General features: G+C 35.2%; 4 protein-coding genes across 4 annotated transcripts in view; 1 reads left to right on the top strand and 3 right to left on the bottom strand.

The window, feature by feature from the left end:
* LOC147555802 (AP-5 complex subunit zeta-1) overlaps positions 1-4,357 on the top strand; it is a 48,454-nt gene extending 44,097 nt beyond the window's left edge. The window contains exons 8-17 of the mRNA XM_086663481.1: positions 225-316; positions 412-558; positions 1,190-1,337; positions 1,469-1,545; positions 2,137-2,208; positions 2,931-2,978; positions 3,053-3,180; positions 3,285-3,444; positions 3,574-3,775; positions 4,064-4,357. Of these exons, the coding sequence (XP_086519607.1) occupies positions 225-316; positions 412-558; positions 1,190-1,337; positions 1,469-1,545; positions 2,137-2,208; positions 2,931-2,978; positions 3,053-3,180; positions 3,285-3,444; positions 3,574-3,775; positions 4,064-4,131 (1,142 nt within the window). The 3' untranslated portion in view covers positions 4,132-4,357. The remainder of the gene's footprint in view (positions 1-224; positions 317-411; positions 559-1,189; positions 1,338-1,468; positions 1,546-2,136; positions 2,209-2,930; positions 2,979-3,052; positions 3,181-3,284; positions 3,445-3,573; positions 3,776-4,063) is intronic.
* A 607-nt stretch (positions 4,358-4,964) lies between these two features.
* LOC147555801 (early nodulin-like protein 9) lies at positions 4,965-6,140 on the bottom strand. Its single transcript, XM_086663485.1, has 2 exons — positions 5,859-6,140; positions 4,965-5,758 (listed from the first exon to the last, which is right to left on the bottom strand). The coding sequence occupies exons 1-2, from the start codon at positions 6,067-6,069 to the stop codon at positions 5,199-5,201; spliced, it is 771 nt and encodes a 256-aa protein (XP_086519611.1). The 5' UTR covers positions 6,070-6,140; the 3' UTR covers positions 4,965-5,198.
* A 4,544-nt stretch (positions 6,141-10,684) lies between these two features.
* LOC147555800 (CRIB domain-containing protein RIC11-like) lies at positions 10,685-12,200 on the bottom strand. The gene is made up of 3 exons (XM_086662933.1): positions 11,553-12,200; positions 11,330-11,432; positions 10,685-11,050 (listed from the first exon to the last, which is right to left on the bottom strand). The coding sequence occupies exons 1-3, from the start codon at positions 11,730-11,732 to the stop codon at positions 10,929-10,931; spliced, it is 405 nt and encodes a 134-aa protein (XP_086519059.1). The 5' UTR covers positions 11,733-12,200; the 3' UTR covers positions 10,685-10,928.
* Positions 12,201-21,891: 9,691 nt separating this feature from the next.
* LOC147555799 (pectinesterase-like) lies at positions 21,892-25,571 on the bottom strand. The gene is made up of 2 exons (XM_086663463.1): positions 24,184-25,571; positions 21,892-22,697 (listed from the first exon to the last, which is right to left on the bottom strand). The coding sequence occupies exons 1-2, from the start codon at positions 25,163-25,165 to the stop codon at positions 22,006-22,008; spliced, it is 1,674 nt and encodes a 557-aa protein (XP_086519589.1). The 5' UTR covers positions 25,166-25,571; the 3' UTR covers positions 21,892-22,005.
* Between the last annotated feature and the right edge of the window lie 971 nt (positions 25,572-26,542).

Below are 26,542 nucleotides of genomic sequence, written 5' to 3'. Positions count from 1 at the left end.
GTGCCCTGTGTTACATGAAGGGTGTAACATTCCTATTGTTTGTTCAAATTCTAATTTCTTGTGCAGGAAGTGAGGTAGTCAGATATGTTTAACGATTTTACCCTTTTCATGTCCCTTGACTCTCTACATAAATTATATCATGAATTGGTTTTTTTGGGATTTTATATGTTGTAATGCCCTACCACCTTATTTTTTTGACATAATCTTTTCCTTCATATAATCAGTATTAGTAGTGGCACTAGAAAAGGTGGAAAGGAGCTCGGGGTCGCTCATTGGGAGTAACATTGCTTCCATTCAGAAGAGTACAGCTCCTGAGGTTAGGTTTAGAGCTTTTGAAACTTTACAATGGTCAAAATGAAATTCTTGTATTTATGTTTTAATTGAAGAGGGTTCTTTTTTTACTGGCTGCAGATGCTACTTGCACTTATGGATGAAGCCTATACTGGTTCTACTATAGATGATAGAGTGGGTGACTCGGAAACCGAGAACACTGATAGTATAGATGTTGCTGATTCTCTATTTCTTGACCTCCTTAAGGATGAGAATGATGGGCTTGCGGTAGGTTGTACATGTCTGATGTAGAATCTTTCTTTTTTGCATTTAAAGCTCAATCCATTCATATTTTAGGCTCTCTCACTAAGCTAGCGTTGACTACTTGATTTGGACGAGTATCTTTTTTTTTTAATACGAAAATGGAAAACGTTTTAAGATAGCTTAGTTCGTCTGAGTTGTTGATTTGAATTTTGAAACATTTTTTCATTCACATCATTACTTGGGGGTTTACTTTTCTACATGACCTAGTTCTTAACTGATTTATTTTTTAATTTCTGTGCCAACAACCTTGCAGTAAGGCCACTTGGTCAGTACTCAGTAGAAGAATGTTCTCTATAACTCCGTGATATAGTTCAAGACAATTAGGTGTTAGCAGTTGCTAGTTCCAGCACATAGATCACTCCACTTACCATTCTGTTTTGTCTGTGCAATCCATTTTGTTGTAAAGTCCAAGATGCACATCAAATTTATAGTTCGACGTGATCCTTTTATGATACATTTTTTGTGAACAGTTCGATATTTAAAAAAATTTACGCTCTCTGTGCCTCAAGATCCGTAAAAGACTGTTTTTCAATTTCAGTTCAAAAGTATAAACTGCGATAAATGATTTGACTAAGCAGCTATTACTGCATTTCAGGAGCGTCACTGGACTTCTCCAGGAATGGCTGCTGCTCTACAAATTGCAGCCAATACCTCTCAATCTGAGAGGTTAAAGCAAGCACTCCAGCTGGCTCCTAGACTAATTGAGAAGTATTTTGCCATAGCTCTGCGGGATGTCAATAGTTGTATGTTCTATTTTTACCTTTAAGACGTCAATTATCATTTTGTCTCATTTTACTGTGTCAATTAAACCTTTCTCACGTTAACAGTTTCTCAAACTTCGAAAATTCTGAATTTATGTCATTGGTCGTTGCAGCTCTAATTTGCGCACTAATTCCACTGCTTATGTCGAGAAATGCTACTATGTTTCCTGACAAAGTTTTTGCTTATGAGGTCAGTAACTAGCACTTGTAGTTGCCTGTGTTGGTATTCAATTGCATTTGCATCAACTGATACCTGGACAAAACAAACCTACCCTGCTTATCTGTAATGAGCACACACACTTAATAAGGCCATTGCTGTTATCCAACTTACCTCTACATCTTTCATATTGTTGTTCATGAACTTCTCTGGCGCTGATACAAACTAGATATGCATAAGACTTTAAAGTTGAAAATTTAGAAAAATAGATCACTTTTAAGGGGCTATTTTGGTAAATACTCTTCTCATGAAGGATATCATCTAAGATATGGAAACATGCTCCCTGCACACATCCTAGGTGACGCTTAGTACTACTGCATAGTACGTGTAGTTTCATGGAAAGTTGGTTTTATATCTTTTTACATCCATCACTTTTATAAAATACAGAGGTCATTATGGAGAAATTACTAATAAACCAAAATTTGTGTCAATATAAGAGTTAAAATAGGTTTTCTCAATTATTCATTGCTTTTGTTTTTCATGAAAGCACGTGGAGAATTTTGATTGTCGGTAGAGGTCCAATGCCCGTGAAGACAAGTTCTAAGGCTTAGTACATATTTGTAGGTCCGGAAGAGGCTCCTAGAATTCATGCTAGCTGCGTTTCAACGATCTCCTGATTTCATTGCACTGTTGAAGGTATTTTCTTGGCAGTCTAACTTTTTTTTTTTGATGAGATTTGGCAGTCTAACTTAGTTATTTTTTTTCATCAGAAAAAGGTTAAAAATCTATGTATCTGCTTGACTCATTAGAAAAAGTGATGCCAGAACTTAATATGGATACTCTCATTGGAACTAGATGGGGTTGACTTGCTGCTCATGATGAAGCAAAACAAAATTTACGAACCTTTAAAACTCCACCATGACATTTTGAACAAATTAACAATTTGTATAGATAATATACGATGTGTAGCCAAAAACCCAAAAGTGAAGTGGTTTTTATACCCATTTTTCTGAAAATTTGAACATTGTGTTCGAACCTAAATTTTACGAAAAAAATTATGTAAGAATAAAAAATTAGATCATTTTGAGGATGATCAGCCCTTAAAATGCGACTGATGTTGTATACCTAAAAACTCCACACTTGTTTCTGGATAAATTCTTAACCACTTATAAAATTCAGATAGTAAAGTTCCACCTAATAGCTTAACCTTACAGTTCAAACTCTAGAACCTATATTAAAGTGGGTTGCGAAGCATGTAACTCTGATCTAGAGGTCCCATAGTGTTCTTCATTTCTTTCACTAAATCCTGAAATCCGTTTCCTTAATTTTGCGGTGTTGTTAACTCAATGTGAATGTACATTTCAAAATTCCCTGGTTCTTTTTCAATATCTGATGTTATCCATCCTAATCCTTTGCAGAAGCCAATTATTGACAGACTAGGGGAAGCTTATGAAAACCCTGCAAAGGTCTCTCTCTCTCCCTCTCTCTCTTAGGTGACTTAGTGCAATTTATTCAACTTCAGATAGTGTTTTTGCTGCAGACAGAGTTGGCGTTGCAATTATGTTGGGCCATTGGAGAGCATGGAGGTGGAGGTCCATCCCACAAAGATGCAGCTCGTGAGCTTTTTGAAAGCTTAGAATTGATGTTGTATGAGAATCTCGCATCTAGGTTGGTGTCGCTGTTGCTGTTAATTATTAATGCAATTTTGGACTTTTGGCTTGTTCACTTAATATTTGACCTGGCTTAACATTTGATTTCATTTCATCTGGAAGTCGTCTGGGTCTAAGTCAGGATTCAGCTCCTAGTTCGGACAGTCCTTCCTTTAGGAAATCATCACAGGCTAGGCTTCTATGTTTTGTGGTGACAGCTATTGCAAAGCTTGCGACAAACCACCGCGAGTTACTACCAAGGGCACGAGTATCTTTGGCGAAGGTCTGCTCACTTCTATGGCACAACAAAGTTATTATTAACCATCTTAAAATTGGGCTTTTTTTCGCATATAATATCATCTAACTTATGTGTGTATATATATATATATATATATATATACACATTTTGTAGGTAGCTCGATCTAGAAACTCTGGCATGAGGGTTTGGAGGCGGGCTCATGATTATCTAGGGTTGATGAACGAGCCAGCAATTTGTATGTCCGTTTTGGGACCTCCTAGTGGCCATGAGCAGAGTCCAGGCACTGTTAACTGGAAAGAAGGTCACTCAAAGATTGTTGCTCATATTCCATTTTACATTCTAAGTGAACAAGAAGGTAATATATATTTTCTTCCGAAACTTCATACTCTATGCTGCATAAAGTATTATCAATTTCAAAACTAGATTTTGGATTGAGAAATCAATTAAGAAATGGAATAAACTACTACAATTGCTAGTTTCGGAGTCTTCTAACTGGTGATGTTTGCCCAGTCGTAGAAATTCTTTTGTCACGATACTGCGTAAATTAGGAAAATCGTGATCTCCCTTTACGTTTATATATTTTGAATTCCTACTGTAATTTTCTGCTTACTATTTTTTGTATATCTTTACTACAATTTTGCAGGTCCCCCATTCCATGATTTTTCGTTTTCAGATATTTGTCGAAGCGAAAAAAGAGAACCTGCTTATTAGAATTTTACAGTTATCCCTTTTTCCTTCATCAATGAAAATATCCCATTATTTTTGGAGCAAGAAGCAAATTAAATGCAGAAATCGGTTTGGGTTTTATGTGATTTAAAACATTACTGTTTATATTTCTTGTGGTTCGCGTACGAACTTATTTGTATTCAGTCATTGTGTGTGGTACAAAACTAAGTTCAAGGGCACATGATTACATAAATAAATTCTAATTTTGTGATGTATTGTGCTTTTTGTGCTCATGTTAAACACTAAGAAACTACAGTTGTTATCTAGTTAACTATTTCGCTATAACCTGACAAAAAACGTACTAACATACTCGAATAATATTATCTTGGTTATTTTCAAGACGGTTTAAATTCTCGAAACATGTTCACAGAAAAAGAATTTGTAATTGTTGTAACAATGTTGAATGAATATTTCTTCTTGAATTATAAAAATCAGACTCGTAATATAATTTAGGTTGGTTGTAATTGGTGCTGGATGTGACCAATTTTCGTTTTTAGTCCACTAAATTGTCTAATAGATCGTTTTTGCTCCTCTAGCTAATTTTATCCCGGTGTCAAGCTTCCTACGAAGATGATGAACCCCGACGAATAATCCCCTTCCCACTGTCTGGTTAGTCGGGGTGTATAGTGTTGGGGAATTCTTCGTAGCCAGAGAGGTTGAAGAACATTTGGTGTTAAAGAGGCCCAAAACCATGAGACGAGTCAAAACACCCCCTAGGAAGCATTCCATTTAAGGTCTCTCTATGGTAGTATGATCATTGCAGTATAGACTGAAGACTCTTAATCTGTTATTGATATCAAACCAAGTTAAGAAGAAACTAAAAAGGAAAAAATTATTCATCTTATTTCCATCATGTGGTATCTATAAATAGCAAACAAACTTATATTTTCAATCATTTACAAACAAATACAACAAACCCAAATCCACTCTCTATCAGATCCAGTTGAATCCACTGAAAATGATCAAAGACAAAGAAAGAAGATGGGAAAAACTCCCAACTCCTCTTGCAAATATTAAATTGTTTATGAATAGACTCAAACCCATGATTGGTTTTATAGAACTAAGAGAAAAGATGACCCAGATACAAAAGCTCCAAAGTAACTTAAGAAACTCACAAATAGTGAAGAACCACCACTAGGTGCTGGTGGTGGTGGTGGAGAACCAGTGGGAGCTTCCCCACCAATAGGAGCTGGAGTGGGGATCATTTCAGTGGGAGCTGGAGGTGGGGAGGTTTCAGTTGGAGCAGGAGGTGGGGAGGTTTCAGTTGGAGGTGGAGATGGGATGATTTCAGTTGGAGGTGGAGATGGGATGATTTCACTTGGTGCAGGAGATGGGATGATTTCAATGGGAGATGGAGGAGAAGAAGGTGGTACTGAGATTGTTTGGTTAGTTTTCGATTTAATATTGCTCCTATCAGCCAAGACAACGACCGTTATTTTCTCGTTATTTTGACAGTTTTTTCCACTAATGAAGTAATGAGGACCAGACTGATTAAGCTTGATTGAAGTATTACCATCGTCGAAAGTTGCAATTGGTGCTTGAGTGTTGCATTTATCGTAGTCATCCTTGTTTACTTGAACTACTGAGTCTTGTCCTGGTTGGTAGACAAACACTATAATTCGTATATCACAATAAACATAGTTAGTATTTTATAATCGATAAGATAAACTCATCGAAAATGAGTTCCGTATTTGTTTAATAATGAAACTTACATAGAGAATCGCCGATTTGAAATCTTCTTGATATTGCCCATTGATTGTAGGTATCATCACTTGGATTAGAAGGTGAAGTCCAACCTTTTGGGCCTCCTACTTTGAACTCAAATGAACTAGCTTTTTCCATGAATAACACAAGACTCAAGAGCCCAAATGCATGAAATATTGCTTTGCTATTTTCATTTGGCCTTAAAATTGAGGTACCCATTTGAGGAAAAAGAAGAGGAGAATATGATATATGTTTTCCTCTTAGAGACTGGTGTGATCAGAATGTCATATGTAGGAGTTCATGTTTTAGGGTTTTTATAGGCCTCTTTGTAAGAGGTGGAACTGAATGTTTACTTTCTCTTTGTTATTCTTTTCTTCTTTATTAGATTTCTTATTTTCTTATCAAAGTATATATCTAGTGAATAGTGATCACTTTATGTTGAAAATAAAGACCTCTATATTATATTTGAATTTGCTTTATTTCATATCAATTGTGAAGTTTTTGAGTGTTATGCTTTGCTTTATCATATTGAGAATATTCATATCTTGAGTATGAGGCATGTAACATAAGTAAAATTCTATCTCCTTAATCAGTACAATACAAATAACATTTAAAATCGAACATTATAACTTTGTTTCAAAAGAAAAAATAATTCTAACTTTGTTTCGAATTAAACATTGTCATGAATCAGCCGTTTGAGACGGTAACCTTGCCTCAAAAATCGTGATGTTGTACAATTCAAAGGCCACTTCTACCCGAAAATCAGGATTTAATATCAATTTATCGGTAATAATCTCCAAATTAGTACAAATATTGTATATTTTCCTTAGAGGTATAGTCACTTCTAATGAGTGCTTGTACAAAGAGCAAGTCCAGCCCCAGCCGGCTGAGGCCATAATTTTGAAATTATGGCCTCAGCCACCCGCTCCAAGCCCAGCCGCTTGGAGCGGAGGCTGGGGCTCTTCCTTCAGTCGCCCCTAACATTAGGGGCGACTGAAGGGGGTCCCCATGTGACCGTTGGGGACATTGGGGACAGATCTGGCCGTGGTTTATCCAACGACCAGATCTACCTTTTTTTTTAAAAAAAAATAAAAAAAAAATAAAAACATTAAATAATTAAAATAAAATTTAAATAAAGTTAAAAAATAACAAAAATCAAAACAACTTTTAATAATGAAATTATATTAATACAAACCGACTTTTGCATTAATCTGACGATCCAAAACACAAAACACAAAACACAAAACTAATAATCCGACGATAGAAAACACATTACTAATAATCCAACGACCAAAAGTTATTCATTGTCATCGTTTGATCTCGTATTCCATAAGTGTTCGATAAGATCTGCCTTCAACTGAGTATGAGTATCTTGGCTTCTAATTCGACCTACACGTTGAAGCACTTCGTCCGATAAGTCTTCTCCACGCTCTATCGGACCCATTTCACATCCCTCAATATTGGTTGTAGCATTTGGACCTTCGTCTTCAACAATCATGTTATGCATTATGATACATGCCTTCATAATGTCACTCATGGTCTTTACGTCCCACCAAAGTGACGGTCCCCGAATAATTCCCCAACGAGCTTGCAGTACACCAAAAGCTCGTTCAACGTCTTTTCGAACCGACTCTTGTCTTTTGGCATAATATGCTTCTTTTGGACCATGTGGATTAGCAATAGTTTTAACTAAAGTACCCCATGGAGGGTATATCCCATCAGCAAGATAATAACCCATATTATATTGTGTGCCATTAACTACATAATTAACTGGGGGACTCTCATTGCTTAACAGTTGATCAAAAACCGGTGAACGTTCAAGAACATTAATGTCATTGCAGGATCCGGGCATCCCAAAAAATGCATGCCATATATGGAGGTCTGACGATGCAACTGCTTCTAGGATGATAGTTGGGGCTTTGACATGGCCAGTGTAGGATCCGTGCCATGAGGCGGGATATTTACTCCATTCCCAATGCATACAATCAATACTCCCTAGCATTCCAGGAAATCCTTGCGATTCACTAAGTGCTAGGAGTCTAGATATATCTAACTCATTCGGATCTCTCAAGTATCTAGGGCCGAACATATGGATGACTCCGATTAGAAATTCTCTTAAAGATTCAATGACAGTAGACTTACCAATCCGACAATATTCGTCTTGTGAGTCGGCCGCACATCCATATGCAAGCATCCACATTACAGCTGTTATTTTTTGATGAGGTGAGCATCCCTTTTGCCCAAATGCATCAACTCTTTCAGTAAATCTGGGGTGGTACCCCCCAACAGCATTGAGAATACGCAAAATAAAGCACGATTCATCCTGTAGCGTTTGCGAAACAATGTGTCATCATAATTTCGAGTTTCATTGAAATAGTCTCTCATGATGTTTTCATGACCGAGTTGTCTATTACGATCTATAGTTTGGCGACCAATAACAGAACCAACATGACGAGAACGTTTTCGTGTAGCGTTATTTTCCATTTCTTCCAACATTCTACGATCATCGTCATCTCTTTGTCGAGCCCATTCATCTTCTTCAAACATCAACATTAATAAAGTAAAATTGGAATTCATGGGATTCAAAGGATTTATGGGATTCATAATATTCATAGGATCCATGGTAGAGAAAGAAGAAGATGAAGTTTGATGAGAAAGAAGATAAAGTTTGATGAGAAAGAAGAAGATGAAGTTTGATGAGTTTGTAGAGAAAGGGAGTTGTATTTATAGAGAAATATGAGATATTTAATATGGTGGTTGGATAGTTAATAATATTTAATATGGTAGAAAAGAGGGAAATTCAAATTTCAAACTCAAATTTTCGGCCTCAAGAGAGGCTGGGGCTGGAGCTGAGGCCAATAATTTTAGGTGAAAAAGTGTTTTTTTCAGCCTAAGACAGGCTGGGATTGGACTTGCTCTAAGGTTCCATTGTAATTAAGTGATAGAATAGGAAATTGAGCCGAAGACCCAATTTTAAATTTTTCATGTTAAAAAGTTAAGTTTATGTTTATTTATTTTTGTTAAAAACCATTAATATTTGTATTTTGTTTGGTTAAAAACCCAATATTTTTTGTAAAGGTGTTGCAAGATGTTGTAAGGTGTTGAAAGGCATTGCAAAACTGTTGTAAGATGTTGCAAGGCGTTGCAAAGTTGTTGTGCAAGGCGCTCCAAAAATGTTGTAAAGCTGTCGCAAGGTGCTTCAAAGCTGTCTCAAGGCGTTGCCAAGCTGACGCAAGGTGTTGCAAATCAAAAAAGTACTCAGTGAGCTGAAGACTAAAAAAAAATTGACTGATCTTTTTTAACCAAAATTCAAATTTTTTAGGGAGTTTTGGCTAAATTTCCCTAAAAATAATACATCAAGCGAAAGAATTGAAGATGACCGTAGCAAACTTCGAGACTAGAGACGCTAGCTTTAAGACCATATTCCTCCCTTTTTTTTTTTGTTAAAAGAGACCATATTCCTCCCTTACCAACGCTAAAGTGGAGTTACCTGCATAATCAAATGATGTTATTGAAAGTGTCTTGAATATGCGCCGACATCTAATTCGGTTCGCGATTCGTGAAACAAAATTTTTTGCCCGACCTATTTTACGGAAATGCCATAAGTTGGAAAACGCCTACAAAAATACGTCTTTTTTGTAACGCCTTGTCTACCACTGAGACTGGGTACATATCAATAGCAAAATCATTCGTAGACCATGATTTTAAGTTTGTCGTCATTCGTGGATGGTCGCTGCACCAATTGGATGTTAATAATGCTTTCCTTTTAAATGACGTGGATGAAGAGTTATATATGACCATCTCACCAGGTTTTAGCAAACTAGGTGACTATAAAATTTGTCGCTTGAACAAATCCCTTTGATTAAACAAACTTCTAGGGATAGTTTGCCAAATTTTCCGCTCGCTAAAGACTAAGATTTACATTATCTTCCTCGACCCACTCCATTTCTACTTTTTTTCAGTGGTAGAACTGTTATTTATATACTTGTCTATGTCGATGACACTATCGTCACTAGAAATGACGAGAAAGAAGTTCTTTTCCTCCTACAATATCTCCAGAAATAATTCTATCTCCCCCACCTCGGACAACTTCGATAATTTTATTGTGTCTCGAGGTTTTTATAGATATAACCCGAAAATTCTATTTGGAAAAGAAACCGGGGGATGATTTTGAAGACCTATCAGTAAGAACAACAGACAGTGATTTGTAGATGAGCTATGAGTTTGGTTTATGTACTTAAAGAGATTCATATGGAGTTTGAAAGAAAGATTGAAGATTAGGTTACTTAAGAGGACAACTATTTTCATTGTTCATTTTCTTGTAGTATATGTTTGGCTTGGATAGATAGGTGGTTCCTTGTTTGTCCACATACTTACAAATTCTTGTGAGGAAGCTGTGATAATCCCACATCGACCGCTTAGCGATCAAAATCTTCAAACTTAATAAATGTTAGGAACTATAGGAGGGGCTCGTTGAACCATCACCAGGAGTCTAGGAAGAAAACCTTGCGTCCGTTCAATGGGATAGTATGGGTCTGACTGGGCGAGGTCTTGTGTTCCTCATGAGTTAGTACAGGCTGAGGTTGAGGGTTTGAGATGAGCCATTTGATTTGGGTCTATTTGGGTCCCTGTGTGGCTCAGTTTGGACTAGTCTGGTGCTAGTGAATTTTGGAAAAGTTTATTGGCATTAAGAGTTATATAAAAGAACTAGCTATATGAATCTATTATGCAACCCAATTACATGATAAACAAGCACATCCGGCAATAGTGGTCCAACTGCTGTTGCCTATGTTGCCGGCCTAACTATTATCTACTATCTAAGTAACGGAAGAAGTAATGAATTTCAATTTCTATTTACACAAACAAATATTTTTACATCCCTACCTCGAAAATGAATATCACATTTTTGATTTATCATTGCCAATACAAATATAATTGTTTTCGTCATAGGTGGGCATTGTTGTTGGACCAAACTAGCTAAGTAAGATTACCAATATTGATATGTTATAACACTTCATGAAAATCTCGATTTCCCAATTGATCTCAATGCGGAATTTTCTCTATGTTCAAGATAATATCTATTTGTTTATTTTTTTTCGCTTTTGCTTCTTTTGAACCTTTGGAAGGTCTGAAGGTATAGAATCTCTTAGAAGTGCATTATCAGAAGCTTGTCTAATATGCCCCATTGATTGTTCGAATTCTGTTTAAAAAAAAGAGAGAAAAATTTAAGTTCATATGTAGGTAACTTTTGAAATTGGAATTTTACTTCTTTCATAAAGTTCTAAAAACATGATTTGGGTTAAAATCCTCATAAGTTCTTCACACTTTTCTAGTTTACTAAAATGCCCTTTCAATAAATTGAAATTATATATTTGAAATCATTATAATCAGACTAGCTATTTTCCCTTTCAATAAATTGAAATTATATATTTGAAATCATTAGTATGTGTTTCATAAATGAGAAAATATATGAATGTACCTTGAGAACCCCATGTTGTACCAGTGACACGGTTTATATCTTTCGCTTGGTCATGCGATAATGAGGTAGCAGAAAAATCTGATGTCGTCTTGAATTCATTCATCTGCATTTTACGAAAATAATTATAACTTAGAACCCAAAAATCCTAACCAATATATGAACAAAATTAGATTAAATTAATCGAATCAGATCCGAGTAGGAGAGAAATAGAAATTTGACATACCCAACTTGGTGCAGTAGTAGAATGACTATCCCATCCAATATGTGTCACATGTTTAACATCTGTTGGATAACCAATTTCCATCTCACGTTCTTTACTAAAGATTTGAGAGAAGTTACACATGAAACCCTTGCAAATTCCTTTGAATTTGTTACTCATTTTTGAATGACCAAGATTACACATTAAGTTCACTTGATACCCAAACAATTAAAAGATGAAGAAATGAGAGAGAGGGTTGAGTTTTGAATTTGAAGGTAAGATAGAGAGAATATGATATGGTTTAAGGGAAAATTGAGATAAATTCTTGGAAGGTATAATTAATGGATATGAGAGAGCAATGATGGGTTAAGAAGAGGTGAATTAAGAAGGAGAAAGGAGTAGGTGAAGGGAGGAGAGGAAGAAGTATGATGAAACCTTCAAAACAAAGAGGAAAATAAACATTATATGGACACAACAAAATATCTGTCATTCTTTAGAAGACATGTGAGGTGTGTGTGGTGGCCTAATGTTGTTTGAACTAGTAAATTTCTCTCTCTCTCTCTCTATCTCTATCTCTATCATGACTTTCTCTCTCTAATATTTGAAATAGTATTAAGAATCCACAGAAATTTTACAACTAGCAGATGACAGCAGAGACATGGTTTGTAGTATACCAAAGGAGGCAAGGAACCCACTTCTAGTAATTTTGGGAGGACATAAGGTTTGGGACCTTTGTAGAGGTACTGGTAACTGGCCAACAACCCAATGATTTTTTTGGAAATAAACCTCAATTCTCCTGCAGACAAATAAAAATTGGAAATTATGAAAGGGGGATCTGTTGTTTGTGAAATTACAAGGTGCACCATCCACTTCAATCATACCAAATGTGAAACACATTATTCGTAATTACTTACTGTTAAGGTGATGTTTGTGTATTGAGTTACACAAAAGGGACTTTATTTGACTCTATATGTGGTTCGTGGTATCGAATGATGACAGTCTGAGATCATGACAAGCTAGGATGATTACCTAGTGAGAGATGAGTCTCTTATATTCAGAGTCTGACTCATAATTCGTGTGCCTAATGTGTTATATAACACATTGAGCAAGTCCGTAGCGATCTTGGTTGTTTGAATGTTCACTGAACGAGGATTAAGTCGCAAGCGTCTACATTACTGGAACCTTCAAGACTCTAAGAGTAGCACATACTTCACTGAAATAAGGAGTTTCATAAACGGAAAATTAAACCGAAAATCCAATTTAAATTTCTTAAGTTAAAAGGACAAGTTGTGTTTTGTTTGGTTAAAAATCCAAATATTTGTATTTTGTTTATTTACAAACCCAATATCTTTTGCAAGCTCTTGCAAGTTACTACAACCCTCTTCCAAGTTGTTGCAAAAACTGCTTCAAGTTGTTGCAACTTCTTTCAAGCTATTACAAACGTCTTGCAAGTTATTGCAAACCTCTAGCAGTTGTTGCAAACCTCTTGCAAGTTGTTATAAATTACTAAAATACCTAGGGAGCTGAATACTAGAGAACTCGAGTGATCATTTTTCCCAAAAAAAAAAAATTATGGAAATTTTTTATCTTAACTTTAATTGATCTCTTTTATTCCTCTCTCTCAATTTTGGAGATTTAGAAGAACTTTGTTGTTTACCACTACTTGAAAGGGTCAAGCAAAACTTTTTACTTAACTTTAATTGATCTTAGCTGTTAGCAGGCAGCTGTTTTATTTATTTATTTTTATGCTTCCTACGTGAATAAATAATTCATGACTAAATTCTATTATTATATCTAATTAAGTATAGAATAATGAATATTCCATTCTTTCATTTGTAGTAACTTCGGATTTATGTGATCTATAAATCGGGGCATCGATCTGCTCATAGGAATATGGTTCACTTTTAAATGGTCAACATTTTACGAGACATTGATTTAGTCCATATGTTTTTTTTTTGAGTAAAACTAGAACTTCATTCATAAGTAGGACATCAATCCACAACACTACTTGGTTTGAGAATTTTAACTCCTCTGCGAACAACATGAGAGTTACATAAGTAAAGTACTACATAGAATTTTCGAACGTAAAATGCCTCATGAAGGAAAAGGAGTAACAAAACAAAAACTAAATAAAAAGACCATAAAGGTCATAAAATGGAAAGATCATTAAGATCGCGAATGAAAAGACCCTAAAGGTCATAAAATTTTATTGTACTAAAACATAAGTAGAAACAATCACGAACTCTTCTTCCTTGCACTTGCAATCGGTTTGATCGTGGACTATGGGTTGACAGTAAGATGCCTAATCGTTATATTTTCCACAGTTGATAAAACAAGGAAACGCCGATCTTCATCAATGGACGACTCGTGGTGCCATATTATGCATGGAGAACTACCAAATCGTCGATCTTCATCAATGGACGAAATATCAGTCTTCATAAATGGACGAAATTTCCTTAAGAATCCACCACTTTTACCCACTTCCTCCTCCCTCAATGACAATTTATAATGGTTAGTCGGTAGATGAATTGTCGACATTGATGGATCTGATCTTCTTCCTATACCAACATTTGCGTCTATACTAAAAAACTAATAGATATTATGACTCCCAAAGTAACAGTTTTGTGGTATATTAAACGAATTTATGTTTTTGTAATTAATATACAAAAAATAGAGAGATATATACGTCGATAGAATTTTCCTCTCTCTTTTTCTCTCTTCTCTCTTTAACCATCGGAAAATAAACTTTGAGGTAAAAGAGACATCAGGAATAAACTTTGAGGTAAAAGAGACATTAGAAAATGACAAAGGGCAAAACTATAAACAAAAAACCACTTGAGTAAATGTTATTTAAAAAATCAAGTAGAAGAGCGGGTTAGATGTCGGGGTTATTTATGAATAAATCCTTTTCTATAAGGAACTTAAAATTCACGTCTGTTTTACCTTTTCAACTTAACAGTAATTCAGTTCGAGCATTTTGACCAATATACAAATGTTTCTGTACTTTTTTTTTTTGCAACTCAAACGACCTAGTTGAGTTGGTGGAGGAGTATATATAAAATTTTTGTATATAGTCTCGTACTATTATTGGACCAAGTATATTCTTTTCCTCACTTAACAAATCTTTTAGGTGGCACTAATCAAATGTCCTTTTCTCAAAATTTTCATTTGGAATCATTGCAACTTGATATTGAAAAGATTTGATTTTGTGGACTCATTTATTTTATTACCTTTTTTGCTTTCATAATTGTGTTCTTTTCTTCTTCTTTTTTCCTTTTTTAAGTTTTAGTAGGGATTCCCTCATCAAAAAAAAAAAAAAAAGTTTTAGTAGGGATCACGTCTTATCCTGCTCCATTGTTGTTGTCATTGGGTATTTGTTTTTCTTGGATACCCAAGGACTCTGAGCGGATTGAATCTGCAACTTTAATTTGTTAAGTTCATTGATTAATCATAATTAAGCAGTGTTAATGAACTGCAACATATTTGTTGTACATCTCATTAGTTCATGTTAATTAGTTTTAATCCCCAAACAAAATTCATAGATCAATAACCTTCAAGAAACACTGTCAAATGACCCATCACCACTTTGAAAGAAGAGATATACGACGCCAATTTTTTTCTATGAAATGATATTTTCTTTTTCCTATACAACGACATTTTTTTGTCTATACAATGTTTTTTATTGCATAGAACGTTAGATCTGACAAGCGAAAAAAACTAAAAAGATCGTCAATTATAATTGTGTCAGAACAACTTGAATGTGTACACTGTAAAATGCATTAAATCCACATAACACAAAATGTAGTATAGAAATGGAAATATAATATATATAACGAGGTTTTCTGCATAAAAAAAAAATCCGACTTTAAATTTAACACTTCGAATTTTTGACCTCTTATTTTGGACTTCTTGCCCAACAAACCTTCACATTTAGTAACTGGATGTGCCTATAATATGTAGAATTTTCTCTTTCATGAATCACGAGCAACTAGCTGGCTAGCTTCTAGTAATTCAGAATCATATCCGTTCGCAAAGCATTGATTATAGATTTTATGTTGGTGTTTGTTGGAGCAAAATATTAGATTTCTTAGATATAAGAAGATCATGGGATTTTTTAATTGATGTATTACTTAATTATCTGTTTATCTGTGTAGTATGTTTGGTTTGGTCATCAAAACTTCCTAATTTTTAAAAATATAAGATGAAGAACTTACATATTTTGGTAATGAGATGATTTGGCTTAATCAAACAAACCTGTCATTGTTGAACCATGAAAATTAAAATTTGAAGGTCAGCCCTCTCTTTTTATAATTTATTTGAGGTTATTTTTCAAACAAATGAACACCAATTATATTCACAAACAACAGTTGTCAGGTAGTGAGTACTGAAAGGGTCTTTTTTTATTAAATTATTTTAGTGGAAAATTGACAGCTGCATAATAACATGAACCATTCTTTTGCATAACGATAGTTTCTTTTTTTTTTTTTGCTTGGTGAGGGCCTTGCATCTTCTTTGACTTGGTAAATCTAGATCGGCGAATAGTACAAAAAAGTCCAGCAAAAAATACCTGAAGAAAGTTAACGTGTTTGTAGAGTCAGTCCTGAGTTTTTGGTGACCCGAAGTGAAGTCTAGGAATGTGATTCTTATATTTTATTAAATCATTAAATGTATATATGCATTACGGAAAAATTTTAAGCACCACAAAAATTTTTCATCATATTAATATTAGAGAAATTTGGTCAAAATTTTCTATCAATTTTTTGTCTTGGTGAAAAAAGATCAGTTTATATTTTTTATTCTTTAGTTTCCTAGGTATTTTTTAATTTACAACAGTTCCACAATACCTTGCGACAATTTTGCAACACCTTACAACATCTTGCGACAGCTTCACAACAACTTGTAACAGTTTTGCAAAAGTATAATTTTTAGGTTATTAGAAAAGAAAAGTATTTAGGTTTTTACCAAAAAAAGATAGTATAATAGGGGCTTTTAACCAAAAAAATATAACATTTTTTTTACTTAAAAAGTTCAAAATTGGGTCTTCGACCCAATTTCTTGTTTATATAACAAAATAGTTTTTTTTTATTACTATAATCATTGAAATTTTGTTCTTCTTGCATTTTTAGACGGAAAGTCACTAACAATCGTTGAATAATCAATAATGTCAGTCATCTCATTTTCAATAAATAATATAGCTAACACATTTAACATTTCTTGCGACATAGTAGATCGAATATAAGACTCGATCAACATCAACTTAGAAAAATTTCTCTCTGCAGAGGTAACTGGTACCGTTAACATAATTCTGTAAAAAAACCCATGTATTCGAGTAACAACATTTCATATCTTTCAAAAAAAATTAGCACTTCAATTGTCCTTTGGGTTTTTTTACATGACCCCCTAGTTTATGACCAATTTCTCGCCTAACCCCCCTAGTTTATCGAAAACACACAAATGACCTCCTTTTCTATTTTTCCACTCATTGACTGTTAAGTTTTTCTTAAAACTTTCCCAAAATACCATTCGTTTAATTCTTTCACATCAACTCTCCTTCACTTTCTAAAACCTCTCACTTTCTCTCTCATTATCTCTTTTTCTTTTTAAGCAGAACATCTTCAACAATTGTTCCTCTCTAAAAAATTTCATCTCTATTCTCCAATTGTTTCTCTCTTTCAAAATTACAATTGAAAGGAAAAAAAATCAGAGAAACAACTAATTTACAATAGAATTCTAGTGAGAGGATTGAAAAAAATATATTTTGTACGCAATAGCGAGGCCAGTTTTTTTTTTTCTGGGGGATATTTTCATTATAAAAGAATATGTGTATCATAAGTAAATAAAGCAGTATCTATTTATTCATAATATTTTAATTTATTGTATGAAATATCTTCTGGATCACCTTAAGGGAAAAAAGCTTGGTCCAACGCAAAAGTTTACCATATTAAAAAAACGACACTGTTGGAAAAAGAATTTGAATTAACATATTGTTGTTTGATCCCAGAAAATCTTTGAAACAACCTCCTTGGCCTTCTTGTTACACACTCCCTTGAACTTGGTAAATGTGGTTTCATTGTCTTTTGTTAGAGGCGCCCCAAATTCAATAGACTTGCAAAATTCGGCTCAAGTGCACCAAATTCAACTTAACTATGCTGGTGTTAGAATGGGTGTGCTTAAGCCAAATTTCGTAACAAAATTTAGCATGGGTCCACCGAAATTGAAATGTATCTAGCATAAAATGTTCCCCCCTGTTGAAATAGGTGGATTTGAGTCGATTTTGTAACCAAATTGACTCGAATCCACCGATTTTGAACAAAACAAAATCGTTCTTAGGGGTGTTCTTTAAAAGTTTTAGAATTGGGGGTACTTTTAAATTAGAGACTCTTTTAACAAGTACCAGAAGCGCCTTTAAAACTATTTTGATCTTATTTGAAGAATCTTAATGAACATTTGGATTTGAGTTAGAAAATGAGTCGTATTTAGACTATTTCCAAATGGGCTTAAGTTGGATCATTAGGCTTTGGGGAATAAAGAAAATTCATCTCCTCTTCTCATCCTCTCTCTCTAGCTCGTCCTTTCTGTCTCTCTCATTTTAAACCCCTTAACATAATCGACCATTGGGCTACACATATGTTTTGTAATTCTCGTATTAACTCCTTTGCTCGATCCTCCACAGATCCAAGAATCAAATTCATATCATTGAAAGTAACTTTCATTAGTTTAAGTGTTGTAACTATGGTGGTTTCGATCAAATCTTAACTCCTATAGTCTTGTTTGATTTTGAGTGTGGTGATTTTGTCGTTATGGTTATGGATCCGACTAAATTTTATCATTAACAATGCGAAGATTTAGGTTATTGGTTCGAAAGGAAGATTCAATTGAATAAAATTAGGGTTTCTGGGAGATCTAGGTTTTACTTCCACATCCAGATCTTTTTTGTCTATGTATGTATATATTAACTACTTCTAAATTCTAGTTGAGATTTGTTAAGAAATCCTTCTGGATTTTTTGCTTCTTCTTGTTTAGGTTTTCCAAAATTTCATCTTTTATTTCCTTAATTTCTAATAGTTCATATTTAGATAGCATGATCTAATATATGTATTTTGATGTTATCTTATGAATTGCAGTAGAGGGTTGTTTGAGCTTCTTGGGTCTGGGTTATTTCGGCTTCTTCAATTAAAACTAGTTTTAGATCTTTTATTTGGTTCCGCCGTTATTTTCAACTAGGGTTTATAAGTTGAAGGAGAGGACGAGCAAGAGAGAGAGGATGAAAGAAGGATATGAAGATTTAGGGACATAAATCAAAAGAACTCTTTTTTGGACTGAAAATGAACATGTCTTTACTCCCCGGAGAGTTTTCTTTATTCCCCAAAGCCGCGGCCTTGTTTAATAGGTGGTGGGCATATAAGGTAAATAGGTTTCCCTATAAGAAGATCTGATTTCAATTTATCAGGGAAGGTCACTTAGGAGCTTGTGGGGGCACGTGCCCCCACATGCACGTTGGCGGCTTCGCCCCTGTTTGTACGTACTGTAATAGTGAAAGGATTGAAAAAAAAAATTTAATCTAGACCAAAATAACTCTTTTTTGGGTTCATATTCGTCTGCAAAACAACCCAAGAAAAACAAAGTAGCTCTTCCTAATCACCCATTCCGAAAATTATAAACAAGTTGTTCTTCTATGTAGAGGAATTTTAGTGAGAGAATTAGGTCACCTGATCTTAACCGACACCTATGTCCACAATTGGGTAAACATAGTATCACCTCTACTGGCAACAAACAAAGAAACTTCTTTAAACGACATAAAATCATCATCATCTTCTTGACTCGCTCCTTTAATGGCTAGCGACCGTCTCCTCACCAGATAAGAATCCTACAAAACCTTCACATTACTTCTCCGATGACTTGCAGGAGAAAAAAATCAGTAAATCTGAGTTTTCCGATGACAAATTAGGATTTCCTGATTAAGTTTTGGTTTATTATAAGAGAAGGGTATATGTGTGTTTGATATTTTTAAGGTATTTTAGGTATAGTTGAGTCGCCAATTGACCACATCCTTGGGCATTCGATGGCAATTTCAAGCAGGGAGGGATCCACGTAGAGGCCATAGAGGTAATTTATTGATTATGAACAAGTAATATTTATAGTACTTTCGTTAGGGTTGGTCACATCGAACAAGTGATGATGCTTGCGTTCATAATCCTCATGTATAACGTTTTAACATCTGAAAACTGGTGGTTGTTTCTCTCCGTAACACTCCTGAACTTAATCTCCAAGAAAGCACATTTGCATTTCTGGTAGAAGCAACAAAGAACATTTAAACAACCATCAAACAAGTATAGGTATAAAAGATTAGAGATCATACTACCAAAAAGAACAACTACTCCTTTGGAGAATCAAACCAATAGCTTCTTCTTCTTGTATTTCCCCTGGTGAAAGACCGGCAAAACATAACAGATAAAAAATATTAACTATACCAAAAACGAGATCTATTTATCTTTCTATTAGAAATAAAATGTAAATTGGTGAAGGAAAGAAAATTGCATACATACAAAGCTGGCACAGAAATAAAATGTAAATTGGTGGAACTTCGTGGTTTGGTTATCCATCTGAGCTAAACTGTTCATATGTAGTCGAACTGATTAGCTTGGATTGAATTATCCAACAACCAAATCATTCGATCGGTTTGTGGATAGGGCTAAAATGTCTGTAACTGAACCGTTGTACAACCCAATGATTCATGTGTTAATAAGGAGTGCAGAACAATAATCAGGGACGCTTAATAAACTACACTTCTTTTATATATAATATATTTGTTTTTCTGATGGAACTAATGGCTACAAGACAATTGAGTTCATTAAGGGTCTGTTTGATTGGTGGGAAAATAGGGCTGGGGAAGTCGTTTTCTTGAGAAAATCAATTTTTATTGTTTGATTGGGCCAAAAGTGTGAGAAATCAATTTCTTGTGACAAAAAAAAAGTAGGAAAAGAACTACAAATATTTTACCGCCAAAAAGGTGGTAAATTTGGTGGTAAAATCAAATTCGGACCCACATACTCTTTCTTCCTCTCGTTCTTTCTATCTATAACTACCATTACTTATTCCAGATTTTTTTTTCTCTCAATTGAGTCTCTATTCTCAAATCTCACTCTGTCTCTCACTCAATCTCTCAATTTCTCTGCACCGATTAATCAACTTCTAGGGCTGATCGTCCTCATCATCAACATAAATATCAAATATATTTTCTTTAAGAGTTAATTCCTATATGGCCCCCTACTTTGTGACCAGCTTCCTTTATGGCCCCCTTTTTTTCGTAAATTCAAATATGGCCCCCTTTTTTGAGGTAAATGTCCTGATTACCCTTCTTATTAATATTTTTTCAACATAAAAAAATAAAAAAAACTTGAATTCCACCTCACTTCCTACTCCCCCACACATATCTCTCCACATCATCTCTCTCTCTCTCTCCATCTCACCTCTCTCTCCAACTCACCTCTCTCTCCAACTCACCTCTCTCTCCAACTCACCTCTCTCTCCAACTCACCTCTCTCTCTCTCCAACTCACCTCTCTCTCTCTCCAACTCATCTCTCTCTCTAACTCACCTCTCTCTCTCCAAGTCACTCCTTCTCCGACCAAGGTCGCCGGCCGGAAAATTTCCGGTCGGCGACCTTAAAAAAAAAAAAAAAATTTTTACCTCTTTTCTCTCTCTCTCTCTCTCTAGAAACTCCGGCGAAGGGGAAACCCCTTCGCCGGAGAAGGTCTGTTCTTAAACAAGATATTCATTGGCAATCGAAGATTCACAGGGATAACATCAGCTTAATATGCAATAACTTCACTCAAGTTCAATTTCTTTTCAGTCCCCGATCAACTAATATTATGGCAGATCATCTTGCCAAATGGGGTAGAAGACACAAAGTTAGACGTATTTGGAATTCTAGAGAGGCGATGAGGCAGGACCTGGGGTTGTAATTTTCTTGTTTTTTCTGTTGCTTTCAACAAAAAAAAAAAAATCAAGAATTTTGAAGGCACCCTCAATGAACTGGTCAATAAACAAAATGTCAATGATTTTTTAAAGGCACTCACCGTTTTCCTACAACCCTATCAAACACTTTAAAACACTATTTTTCATATGAAAATGTCGCTTTTCTTTTCCATAAAAAAAAAAAGTGAGATTTTCTTACCCAATGTTTTCTCACGTATCAAACAAACCCTAAAGGGCTGAAATTAGCCAACAACCCTTGGTTGGAGTTGTAAGAGGTACAATTTTCCACCTTAGAGGTCAAAGGCTCGAACCACGCTGAACATTTCAAAAAAAAAGGGGCTGAAATTAGGATATTGGGGAAACTAGTTTCTGAGGTGCCCCTGAAATTTTATAAATTCAACCTCTTTTATTTAATAAGATAATTAAACAGTACTAATTCAACCTCTTTTATTTAATAAGATAATTAAATAGTACTACAACATACATGAAGTAACAATTAACTAGAGACCTTCAGTGAAAGAAACTCCAGTAGACTTCAACCACATCCCTCCTTGTATCAATTCAGCCACAGTAAATTGCTCAGCTACAGCTGGGCTGGTAATAATATGATACCCGGCCCATTGGACCCGGTTAGCAGTACCCGCTCCAGGGCCCCGGTTCAAATACTCTCCATAATATAGTGTATTCAAGGCAAAATCCCCATTCCATTTGGCCCACCCAGCTGGGTCAATATGATTATCCATAAATGATTCCATGTAAACAGTTCTTGAGTACTCTTTCCATGGACGTCCTAGGTAAGTTTTAATCTTGTTCTCCACTGGTATTAAGTCAAGGCTAGGTATTACTTGACAGTTTTGGATTGAAAATCCTGTGTTTTGATTTGGGTCGATTCGGCCTTGGGCTGTACACATGTTTCCTTGGTTATCCATGGGCCTTCTAGCTATGATCTTACTGTTTTGGGCCACCATTGCTGCATTACCAAAAATGAAATCTACGGTTCCAATGATTGAACAGTCTCGGTAGAATTGACGGAGAGAATGTGCGTAAAGAGTGTCTTGGTAAGCATCCATTTTTACACGGTTCATTACTGTTTTATCGGCTCCAACTCTTAATGCTACTGCTTGATGCTTTTGTGGTCCTGCTGTGTTTTGGAAGCATATGTCTTGTCCTATGAATCCGTCACCAACAACAACTGCATTTCCAAAAGAAAAAAACCAAAGATGTGTATGTTACTTACAAAATCAAGCTATCAATTGTATCAAGTACAATTATTGATGATATAACTTAACTCTAACTAGATGTAGGCCTAAACTGGTTAGGTTTGAACAATTTTCACCTCTTAAATTTTGATTCACTACTTTGTACAATTTGGCCATGATTGGGGTGAAAGAAAGGAATGGGATTACTATAAATAACAATCCTGTAATTGTATTCATATTAATCGCAATACTTTACTAAACCATTAGGTTTAACTAGGAACATGAATTGGTAAAGGTTGATTTTGTCCATATATTATTTGCTTCGCACACTCGCCCCCTGTGTTTGGCTTTCTCGTGAGAGGGGATTTTTGTCTCGCCTGGAATGCAACTGCTAATGTAAGCCTGTCAATGGATATCCGAATATTCGACATCCGATCCGCATCCGTATTCGAATTTCAAAAAAAATATCTGAAATTTCGGATTCGGATACGGATTAGGATATTCCTTATCGTATATCTGCTTATTGGATATCGGATACAGATACACTCATATTTGATTCGATAAATATCCGTATCTGATAAGTAATATAAAAAATTGATAAAAATTTAAATTTATTCATAATAATATATAAAATGTTTGGTTGAGATTTATTATTTAGATCTAATGGTTGAAAATTTGAATAACAAATTTGAAATTTTGTTCAAGTTTCGGATAATATCCGATATCCGTTAATATTATCGGATTCGGATATTGACTTCTAATATCCGTCGGATAATTATCGGATTCGGATATTCGGATAGCTTATCGGATACGGATATATCTATATCTGATCCGATAAGCTACCGTTTACAGGCCTATGACCTAATGCAGATTTGCATCCAAACACTATTGTGAAATGCAAATCCTTGTAATCCATATTTTCCTTTCTATGACCCAAACCCATCCCTTAGGTATAAACCAAGGTCAAACTAGTCTTTAAAGGGCAAAATCATCATTATCCATCCGTGTCTTTTGGAAACGGTAAGATTCAAACCGTAACATATACGAGTAGACAAAATCTTGCTCTTTAGGAAACTAAACTCCACTATAGCATATATTTATAGTTACGGGATGTTTATTTGACACAGACCCACGAAGTAAATTAATCAACTATATCCAACAAATGTAATAGTTTCATCAACTACTGTTCTCGAAGGAAAATGCTATTTGGCTGACAAAAAATGGCTGAAATGGCCCAAAAACAAAACACTGACGCCAAAAATGTGTCTTGTCGGGACAGTTCGGTCATGGTAGTCAGGCCAAGTAGCATTGCTGAAATGGCCCTTTAAAAAATTTCACCCCGGAAACTATTTTGATTTCCCCAAAAACGTTGGCCATTCAAAAAATCTCTTTCTTTTTTTTTCTTTTTGAAAAATGAGAGTACAGAAAAAGTAAAGATAAGGAAAGGTGATAAAAAGAAAAGTGAAAAAGTGATCATACCAACAGTAGCTGATCTGAAAGTGGAAGAACCATCAACAACATTCAAGCTACCAGTTATAATGGTTGAATCCATTCCATCTCCAACTATCATCAAATTTATCTTCTTCTTTCCAACTTCAACATTTTCTTTATAAACTCCTTTCTTCACATATATCACATACCTTGTTTTACTTTTATTTGGTGCAGCTAAAATAGCTTCTTGAACTGAACTTAAGTCCCCACTTCCATCTTTTGCTACCACAACATTCGCTTTCACCGACTCCGGCAACGCTTCTAGAAGCTTCCGGTCACTAAACGTAACCCATGACGGAAAACGAACATTCTTCAACCATGATTTCTCTTCATAATTTGGTGGTGCTATTGAAGTTATCTTAGCCAAGGAAGTTTTTGCTCTTTCTATCAAATTTTTCAACTCCATTTCTATAGAGTGATGAGTTGACTCAGTGATTTTTGACTCAGTGAGTTCATCTTGACAAGTAACATAGTTTGTGAGTACAGCACTAAGCCATGAATGAGCATCAGCATGTGACCTTGTAGTTTGAGTTTTGAGTGCTATAACTGAGTCAGTGACTCGGTCAATAGATGAATGCATTAGTTCAATACAAGTAGCAAAAGCTTCTTGTTCTTTTAAATCGTTAGAACGGTCATGAAAACCATTCACCAACTCAATAGTATCGGAAATACTTGATACCGATTTCTCCAAGTAGATTTCAAGATCAGTCAGCCCTACCCTTTCTTGTCCTTTAAGAGAATCAGTAACACTAACAAGGGTTGAAGAGGGTTTCTCCGCCAGATCGTAGACATTAGAAAGAAAAGACGACGAGTGAGAAGTAGGGAGACAAATTAGGACAAGAAAAGAAAGAAGAAGGTAAAGTGACTTATGAGAATAAGTAGTTGATGTGTGAGGTGATTGATCATGAACATGAGTTTGATCAGCAACTAAAGGTTTGTGATTTTGGGTGTGAGGAGCCATTAAAAACATAACTAGCTAATGGGTGAGAAGAGTCAGTCTTTGGAGGAACCCTCCTCCCCTTGAACTTTCTTATATAGACAATAATAGATGCATGCATTTTGAAGCACTCAACTATTAGGTATTTCACCATCTACCTTTATAAATTGTACCATTCTTCCAATGGTGAGAATAGGAACATATTTTGAAATATTATGACCCATTTACGTGGCACTAAACTTGGTAAAGTTTAGAACATTGGCTAAAGTTCAGAAATTATATTCTTCCCTCCATTTTCTCTCTCTCCCAACCCTCTGTTTGATGTGGCGACACCTAAAAAAGCGTGAAGCAAATAGAGAGAAAATATGCTCAAGTTAGATGACACCACATCGGTTGGAGGGCGGGGGGATAAGCAAATGGATGGACTATGGAGGAGCATAATTTTAGTTATCTTTATATAGTGTTAGGATATCTTAATCTTAAAAAACTTCTAACTAAAAGAACTAATAAAGAGACGACATTGTAGAATCTAAGAAATACGGAAAACTGATGAAAATAAAAATAATTATAAAATGCCTTTTTTGAGGACCCAACCGATAGAATTTGACCCTATAAGTGATGTGACCTTGACGCGAGCATGGTATTGGCGTATCAAGAGAAAGAGAAGGAAATCTCCGACGGATCAAGAAATAGGAAATAAATCCTAAATAAATTTCCTATATAAATTCTTTCTATGTTTGTAATATATACAAAATCCTAATGTAACACTATATATACAACTTATGAATAATACAATCGTACCTTTTCAACTACAATTGCTCTGTGTTCTAGTTCCAATATTCACTGCAGGACATCTAATTTCACATGGTATCACGAGCCTAGATCTTTTTTTTTCGAACGATATTATTATCTCCGACAACTTATTGGTTCTTATTTCATCCCTTGACTCATTGTGTTGATCAGTCATGAACTCTGACGCTACAATTCCCTCAGACACTAACGTCTCTGATGACTCAGCGATGGAAACAAACGTCTCGGCCTTGGTCAATTCTGAGGCTTACTCTATTCATCCATCTAATAACCCAACTTCAGTGTTTTACTCACCAGAACTTTCTGGAGATGATTATGCCCAATGGGCTCACGGCATGACCATGGCCCTAGCTGCTAAGAATAAAAGAAGGTTTTATCGACGGGTCTCTTCCAGAGCCCACAGACCCTACTGCAGCTGCTTTATGGATACATTGTGATGTTATGGTTAGAAACTGAATTCTGAATTGTGTGTACCTTGAAATTCGGAAGAGTTGTATGCGATGCCCTACTGCTCTCTTGATTTGGAAATTTTTGAAGGAACACTATTCCCAATCGAATAATCCATACATGTTCCAAATTCGTAAGAACATTGCTTCACTT

Source organism: Eschscholzia californica, unplaced genomic scaffold (assembly GCF_041429995.1).
Source record: "Eschscholzia californica isolate CP2 unplaced genomic scaffold, dmEscCali1.0.p SCAF_2, whole genome shotgun sequence".
NCBI lineage: Eukaryota > Viridiplantae > Streptophyta > Magnoliopsida > Ranunculales > Papaveraceae > Eschscholzia > Eschscholzia californica.
The sequence above is the reverse complement of the archived record's forward strand: the minus strand, read 5'-3'. Positions and strand labels throughout refer to the sequence as shown.

What these genes read in the sequence shown, in the direction of transcription:
- LOC147555800 (XM_086662933.1), bottom strand. Translation starts at nt 11,732, where the DNA reads ATGTGTAATCTTGGTCATTCAAAAATGAGTAACAAATTCAAAGGAATT. An exon ending in CTACTACTGCACCAAGTTGG is followed by an intron (nt 11,433 to 11,552) that starts GTATGTCAAATT and finishes CGTAAAATGCAG; the next exon opens with ATGAATGAATTCAAGACGAC. An exon ending in TACAACATGGGGTTCTCAAG is followed by an intron (nt 11,051 to 11,329) that starts GTACATTCATAT and finishes TTTTTTAAACAG; the next exon opens with AATTCGAACAATCAATGGGG.
- LOC147555799 (XM_086663463.1), bottom strand. Translation starts at nt 25,165, where the DNA reads ATGTTTTTAATGGCTCCTCACACCCAAAATCACAAACCTTTAGTTGCT. An exon ending in TTTCAGATCAGCTACTGTTG is followed by an intron (nt 22,698 to 24,183) that starts GTATGATCACTT and finishes TTGGAAATGCAG; the next exon opens with TTGTTGTTGGTGACGGATTC.
- LOC147555801 (XM_086663485.1), bottom strand. Translation starts at nt 6,069, where the DNA reads ATGGGTACCTCAATTTTAAGGCCAAATGAAAATAGCAAAGCAATATTT. An exon ending in TCAAATCGGCGATTCTCTAT is followed by an intron (nt 5,759 to 5,858) that starts GTAAGTTTCATT and finishes TACGAATTATAG; the next exon opens with TGTTTGTCTACCAACCAGGA.